We start from the raw sequence: 8,739 nt of genomic DNA, 5'->3' as shown, positions 1-8,739 counted from the left end.
ATTATTATTTTTTTTTGGGGGGGGGGGGGCTTTTTGGGGGGCAAAAATGCGTTTTGCCCCCCCACTTCCGGCGCCTATGCTATGAATATACTCTGCAGCATACAAACATCCATGAATAGTGTTTATTCCATTCCTTTAAAACCTAAGTTACTAGTGTGCTTCATGTTTGGATATAGAGTGTGATTCAAGATAAAGTTGAGAAAAGAGGAATCCAGGAATCCAGGAACTTTTGAACTCTTTTCGCAAACTGACAATGTGTAATTTAATTAAACAGATCCCAACCATGCATCAAATACTTCGGTTTATATTTTCACTCAACGACTCAGCAAAACTGCTGCAACACACCATTTCCGACTGTATGTCTGACGTCGACTTGTAGAATATATATTTCACAGACAACTTATTCGAATGTCAGTTGGTTATAAAATTTGTTTATTTTCATTTAATTTTATTTAATCGTCTACAAAAAAATACGAAGAAAATTAGCCTCCACTGGCTGATAAATAAGTTGAATATGATCAATAAACATACATGGGTGCGTGAAATCATGAAATGTATAAAGGAAAAAAATTTTGTACTCAAGCTCCATGAATACGTTTAAAGTGTAACATCTTAGATCTTACGAACGAAATGTCAACTCCAAGGACACATATATACATAGCAATTAAATGCAAAAAAAAAAAGAAGAGAGATCAAATTAATGAATAAGTACGGAAGTAGGGAAAGAGAAAACAACAGGGCATGAAGTGTAATAGCAGGAAATCAGGAGAGGGACTCTGAAACCAAATGAGGCAGTTGCATGCAAAACTATGCATGTGATATTAAAAGTGATTTAATTTGATTTGATTTGATTTGACTTTTTTCTTCCAGCCTGCGATATATCCAGTGTACTGCAAGAGTACTCTCGGGATGATACATCACCTTACTATGACTATTGGCAATTTTGACCCCTTGGTCGACTGTTATTTTCATTCAAACTCACGTTAGTTCTTTTTTTTGGATCAAAATGTATCCCGAGCGTCTAACACTTTTACTGATGTATATTGAATGTTGTTACAATATCGTACCTTCAATATGGATGCATTTGTTCCTCGTCTTGTGAAATGTGGAGGTGATTATAAAATATACCCCATGTAACAGTACGTTGCATTGTTTTTCAGTCTCGAGATCTACAAATGTAGTTCATAGCTACGTAGATGATAGGGATACTGTCGATGGACGGTGAACTGTTACGAACGGTAATTACGTAGATTAGTACGTAATTATCACCTTTAAAGGAATCATCATCTTTGAGGTAAAGATCGAGTCAGTACTGAATCTATTTTTAGTTTTGTTTTAAGCAAAACAAACACATATAAACACACATACACATCTAAAATCCGGTCCATATCAATTGAGCAGTGAATGCCGGTCGTATAAAAAAAAAAAATGCGTTGAGCATTCATGATAATTGTTCACGTAAAAAGTCAAGGTGATGTTTCGCTGCTGAAATGGTATGTGCTTGAAACAGACTTGGACAAAAATGAACTATTCAATAATGTCCTGCAAAAATGACATCCGTGTTTCCTTCTCTTTTAGCTTCTTTCTACACAGACGAAGAGCAGTACACTTTTGAGGGAGAAACGAAAAACTCCGAAAAACTGAAGACCTGCTTTGAGGAAGCCTTGGATAAACTGGGAAAGACAAAGCGCCCTATACTGAAGGCGGCCTCTTCGGTACCGGCCGCCCTCCGATGGGCCGTGGGTGCCGTCGACAACCTTCTGTATCTGCCCCCATTGCAGGCGTGCGAATCCGAGGACGAAGCACGACTCGACGTCGCAAGTCACGTCCAGGTGATGGTGACCGGGAATTTCTACATCGTTGGTCAAATCGTGAACCTCGGATCCCGCTTAAATTGAACTTGAAAATGAACCGATTACAGGAAACTGGCTATGCCATGATAAAACACCGAGTTATTAGCATTCCTATAAGACGAGTCGACTTTAGCATTACCTTTTCCTTGAAGATGTTTCTGCCACAGCGGCAAGAGTGTAAAGATAATGCAGGTACATTAGATTATATTGTCGTGAAATACTTTACATGGTAATTCTCGTAAATTTCGTAAAGCTCAAATGACCTTTCATTTCCACGTTTGAGCACAAATTTGTGAACAGCTGTTTCCCATTGCAAACAAAAAAAAAATCCTTATTTGATGGCATAGTAAAAAAGGATGACTTTTTATAATATAAACAGTCATCCTTTTATTATCGATTCTCAACCCTTATGTTATTGTGCTTACCAGTTTTCTCATATAAATAGCATCAGTGCTTTAAAACACTCCACATAAAGCTCCACACAAATGCAATTATTATCATTATCATCGTTAAAATGATAAAGCATCGTATATTCAGTATTTTGCAAGCATTTATACAAAATGCATGAATAATGATTAAGGCCAGTGGTTGTTTGAATTCAATGCAAGTCCTATGCTCGCTTTTATCGTCATTGTTACTTGATATATCTGATGAATGAGTAGTTAAGGTATAAAAGATCGCGAAACCACACGGATCAATTCTTGAGAATTAAAAACAAAGCCTCATAAAACCACTGCTGTAGATAATATTTACCAGCCCCAAAGTGACATATTTTTTTCTAAGCAGTTCGTGCTCACAAGAACATTTTTTTTTTTAAAATATCCTTTCATATACATTCACGGAATAACAGCGTAACTTAAGAGATAACTTAGGTGCATTTTGCATCGCACGAGTAAAGTTTCTGTAGTGAAATAAGCTCCTGTAGTCAAACATGTTTCCATGTTATCCGACCGAGCATGAAACAACGATTAGACCACATGTTCAAATTTATGGGTCAACCGAGTCAGAGAAAACAAAAAGAATTACATGGGTGTTTACAAATTTCTGAAAACTCATACACTATGGAAAGCAGTTTTTTCATTAACTCCGTAGTTATCAAAAAACCTACAACGTTTTCAAAAAACATTTTTCACTAGCTATTTCAAACGGCTAGTACTATTGCCGAAATTTACATTGTCATATTTCGAACGAAATCGCAATTAAGAGGGTCCACTGAGGGTAGTTGATGGGTTGAGAGGGTTGTTGATGTTTTGTTTACCTGCAGTTGTTCAGAATTCCTTTTTTTTAATAATCTTTTGACATCTCACTTACTTTTGGGTGATAGTCAACAACAACAACAACAAAAGAAAAAGAAACTGTACGAATCCATATCTTTGATAAACTCTTAATCCTTCTTTAAAAAAATTGTGATGAATAATATGTATGTATGCATATATACATATATGTATATATATATATGTACATATATATATACCACCTCAAAAATAAAATGGTAAATCAAATTCAAAATGTTACTAATTTGTAACTCCACCAACCTTTTTGTAAAATGTCGAATTTAGCACTCAAAATATTGAACTATGTCATTTCAGAAATGGTAAATATATAGGCCTAGATTTTAACTGCTAAATTTAACATGTTTTTTAAAGTTGAGTTGTTAAATATAAAACTTAACGTATTGAACTACAATGTCAGATATGGTAACTCTAACATTTTGGGCGTTAGATGTAACATTATTAAAAGCCTGAAGGAGTGGCAAACTCTCTAATGTTGATTTATACCATTTCATTTTTTGGAGTGTTTATATTAATATGTAAACATACAGAGAGTTCATTGATACATACGTCTTCTAGGCTTCTTCATTTTGGGTAATCAAGCGTGGGTTTCTCCGAACTGCTATGAAGTCTCCGTGACCGGATGTTGGCGTTACATTCCGAAGGACCAGGATTCGATATTCTCGGCTGAGTTCATTTCACACATGAGTGAACACATTCGTCTCTGTCCTCCAAGGCACAAAAGTAAAAATTGCAAAAATTGACATTTTCTCTTTTATTTGCAAATGCCCTTCGTTATAACAATGATAACAAAAGACAGTTTAAAAGGATCGTACAGTTTTGATTGAGACCTAATTTCAGGTTTCTAACATTTTTTTTTTTTGTGTGTGAAATAATGAGAAACCTCTTATGAAATATGAAAGAACATGTAATTCTATGAGGAATTCAATTTTTATTTAATGAAAATTGGATTTGAAATGGCTGAGATATCCAAAAAAGAGCGATTCTAAGGAAGTGTGGGACCTACACTTTATTACGATCGCTTTGTTTTACTTTGCTTTTGGATGTTACAGTCATTCCAAACCCGATTTTTATCATAAAAACTTTGAATTCCTCTTAAAACGGTATGCTCTGTACTATTTCATAAGTGCTTTCTTGGTATCTGGCAAAAAGGTAAAAGCCCAATTCTCATCTTCACCATTAACCCCTTTAACACAATAAGGGACATGAATGAAATAGCAAAGATAAGTTTTCTTACTCTTTGTCTCTTTATAACCTGAAACAAAATCAAAGCAAGAAACTAAATGGGGAAAATAAGAATTTTCTGTCGACTCAAACTTCAAATGACATGGGGAGTGAGTGCACTATGTGAATAAATGAACAGAATATGTTTATTTCATTCTATCATTGAGTGATTTAAGAGTTCATGAGACAAATTAAAGATACAAATATTATTTATAATTTCCTAATTTGAGCAAATGGAAATTCCAAACATTCCTGTTAAAAAAACACGTGAGTGCACTGGAGGATAGTGTAGCCCCACGCGCTGATTGTAATAATGCGGTCATTAACCTATTATCCTCAAGACCTCCTGGCCACAAGACCATCGCGCTTTTGATTCTCTAGTGTTTCCGGCCAACTGTTGTTCAACCATGTCTAAACTCATGACCCAAAGGGGTCAGTCTTAGACAATAATCAGTCCGCGTTCAAACACCGCGTCCAAACACACGCATCCATACACCCTAAACTGCATATTATTACGGCGCATCCATTTGTATCCGTAAATGGCGTCACCAGATGCGTGCCATAACCTAACTTAAAATGACGTATTTTGTAGTGGTGTAAGGTACTATACCTTCAGTGAGTTTTTGAATAATGCTTATTACACTATTCGGAAAATAACAACGAAACAATACTTGCCTGAAAAAAAAATGAATTGAGTTAAATATAGTTAATGCGTATGGATTCAATTATTGTATTTCATCAATTCAATCAATTTCCAGTTATTTCCATCCTGCAAACGAGTACAACGATACACAAGTCATTTCGTTTTATTAATTTTTGCGAGGAATACATATCGCAGTGTGGATCGCAAAGTGTATGATGAAATCAAAGACACTCAGTGGGGATTATTTCAGTATTTTTGTAGTTGTTTCTTTCTCTTTAATGAACAACGAAAGAAATACTTAAAAAAATATTACTGGAAATACCCCAACACTATGAAGATGGATCAATTATTTAATTGTCAAAAGAAAACAGTCCTTTCCAATTTATCCAAGTTTTGTAATCATATAATGACACATGTTTAGATTATTAGTATTTTTTATCCTTTTTGCAAATACTACATGCCTTTTTTACAGGCTGTGCCTTCTTTACAATTGATTTGTAACTTATTTGTCTTTTCATTCTCTCCTCCTTTTTTCTTCCCCTCTCTACTTCTTCTTCTTCTCGTCCATATTTCCTTCCTTCTTGTTCACTTAGCGTATGAATTCATTTCCATATGTCTTTGTGTGTTTTCTTTTTTTCTGTTTCTTTTTTTTCTTTTTTTCCTGAACCAAAAGTCACTCGTATATCCTTTGTTAATTCACCAGTCTTGTGTCCTTCTCACTCTCCCTCTTCACCTCCATATATCCCTTCTTTCTCTCTCCTCTCTCTCTCTCTCTCGTCATATTTCCCTTTCTTTGTTTTTTTTCACTATATATCGTGTATATATTGTATATTTCTGTACATTTTTTTTTCTTTTCATCAATCGCATTTCATTCTTATTTTGTTTGTTATAGTTGTTTTGTACACTTTTCAGAGTTATTTGCAATTATTATTTATTGATATTATAATGTGCTATATGTTTTTCATTGGACTCCGATACCCAGAGTTTGGGTTGTGAGTAAATAAACTTTCAACTTTCAACTTTCAACTTTCAAGGCAAAGTCCGCCATTTTTAAGTGGAACAATGGCGGCCCCACAGAACTAGTTCTGTGTGGCGGCCCCCATAAAATCACTGACTCCATTGTAGAGTCCGCCCTCTAGTGGTGGGGAGGAGAAAAATCTCTTTGGAAATCACTGACTCCATTGTAGAGTCCGCCCTCTAGTGGTGGGGAGGAGAAAAATCTCTTTGCATTCACCCCACATCACGCAGCACAATACATTGCCTACTCACAGTGCAAACACATTTTATAAGCGCTTGACAGAGACATGCGGGATAACATGACGGAAAACTACTCATTTCTTACAGACAAATTACCAGCCGTTGCAGTATGAAATCTTTACATCAACTCGCATTGGACTATGCAAGAGCATAATATTGTATCAAAATATCCATTTTCTCACTGCCAGATGAAATTCTTGGAACATAGACGGAGGAACAAGAAATTCTGTCATAGACAATTTTTTGTTAATAATTCTTACTACCGAACAATGCAAAGACCGCCAATCGTGGTGGAAACAACATTCACAAGTCGTCATATTTTGAGTCATCATAAAAATTCGACTTCCACTTTTGTTTTTTATAGCAGGCAGGAATCAACTCTCTCAGGAAATAATGCCCAGTAGCACGGCGATGAACAAGCTTTTGAAACTGCCAATCAATATCATCAGCAAACACCTGTTGTCACGAGCACTCATAACTGCAGCCTAGTTTTGGTATATTGGATATACATGTATTGGTATCTACACAGAGAGATGGATCTTTCCACCTGTGTCCCTGGGAAATATTTTGACATATTAGGATTGAAGTTAATTGGTATTCTCTTGATTCCTTGTGGATGTCATTGAGGTTCGTGTGTCCTTTTTTTTTTTTTTTTTTTTTTTTTTTTTGCAGCCCAGATGATTGTAATATACCTTTCTGGTAAAGTGTACAAAAGTGGCGGATCTATGGAAAGAGAGGGGGAGTCGGTTTAATAGCAACCCCCTTCCCCGACTCCTTTGTTTTTGCCTCCCCCGCGTTTGTTTGTTTGTTTGTTTGTTTGTTTCTTTGTTTGTTCGTTTGTTTGAGAAGTCGCAGCAAAAATTAACATTCGTCCTGTACAGGAAGGTACAAGTCAGACCTTTCTTCAAAATGATAAAACGGGAAACTACTTTATGATAAAGAGGGAAACGATACCTTAGATTTCCTGTGAATTCATGTGGTTCCCCCCCCCCCCAAAAAAAAAAAAATCCAACCGTTATTCGCGGTTCAAAGGGGGAGAGTACCCTGACTTGTGTGAGAAAAAGACACCCGAGGACAGAGCGGTTCTGTTATTTTCTTACACTCTATACTGACGAGTATTTTTATAGACTATCTATAAAGCAAAGACATCACAACTACAACCACACACTGATGTGGACAGTGAAGTTTGCACGTAAATTACGATGTAAGGCTACTATTGCAATACAACGAACTCACTGCTCATTCCAAAGACCCGATTTATTTTCATGAACATTATGATACAAACTTGAAAATGGTACAAGATAATTCTTTTTCTTCTAATGACATTTTACAGGAAGTAATCCTCTTGAAACAGTACATTATTTCCTTTCACTTATCAACAGTTAGAGGAGGTCCATACAACAAGTAGGTTTACCTGGAGACCATAATGCTTAGTCCAACATTCTTAAAGCCAGGGGTAATACTAATGTATTTCTTGGCTTCTCCGTCTACAGGTACTAAAACTTAATCTTAATCATCATAGAACAACACAAGCTTGCAAATCCTAGAACATAAATACGCACAGTTACAAGTTGATATTGTATAGATAGTGCGTGCTCTATCATGCATTATATACCTCATTTGAGGAATCCTCGATTCCGATTGGCCAATATATTCAGTCACCTAATCGTTACTTAGTTATCGCTGTTAAGTTTGCACCCTCCCCTTGATGTTGAACCCAACCGAACCCTTGACGAGTTTTGTATAACCATTCTCACGCAATTATCTTTTCCCTGCAGTAATTGATATCATTGTGTCATTCAGACTGTATACGTGTATCTTCGCCCTGAATAATTGATGAATGTCGAAAAATCGACTTTGTTGGCGTTAGAAGACTTAAAGAAAAAACCCTTATGATTCCTACAATGAAACATTTCTCAACAACAACAACCACAACAACAACAAAAAAACCCAGCAACCCGCCAATGTGGGGTATCTAAAACTAATCTAAAGGTAACACTGATATATCTTTGCAAGTTATAAGAATTTCACCGACATGACCGAAAAAGAGAATCTTAATGTCTATAATTTAGATCTGAGGTTTCAGAGTCGTTTCTTGTCACTGATATTCGCCCTCGTCTCTGAGGGAATGTAAGGATCACTTTCGTCTTTCGTTCATACAATTTCGCATTTAAAAGGTATATTATATATATATGACGAGTTTGTTTGCAAAATCCGATAAGTCCACATTTGCCAAATGGAGATATTTGCGATTAAAGGTCAAGAAAAATAAAGAGAATAATAAGAAAATGTTTGCTTCTTTTGACCATAACTTCAAAAATATACCTTTATATGTAGTGACCAATATATCATTTAAAAGGTATTATTTTGTACTTGATGACAGAGATCGTACTTCAAAATCTTCAAAAATGGACTTATCGGTTTTTGCAAACAAACCCTTCATATATATATATATATATATATATATATA

At 35.6% G+C, this 8,739-nt stretch overlaps 1 protein-coding gene across 1 annotated transcript in view; it reads left to right on the top strand.

Moving 5' to 3' along the window:
• Positions 1-1,898, top strand: part of LOC139718670 (folylpolyglutamate synthase, mitochondrial-like) — a 13,047-nt gene extending 11,149 nt beyond the window's left edge. Inside the window, exon 11 of the mRNA XM_071630127.1 lies at positions 1,579-1,898. Within this exon, the coding sequence (XP_071486228.1) occupies positions 1,579-1,898 (320 nt within the window). The remainder of the gene's footprint in view (positions 1-1,578) is intronic.
• Positions 1,899-8,739: the final 6,841 nt, after the last annotated feature.

The sequence above is a fragment of the Diadema antillarum genome, unplaced genomic scaffold (assembly GCF_040938485.1).
Source record: "Diadema antillarum isolate AM-2024a unplaced genomic scaffold, OU_Dant_1.0 scf00000098, whole genome shotgun sequence".
NCBI lineage: Eukaryota > Metazoa > Echinodermata > Echinoidea > Diadematoida > Diadematidae > Diadema > Diadema antillarum.
This window is presented reverse-complemented; position numbering and strand designations above follow the sequence as displayed.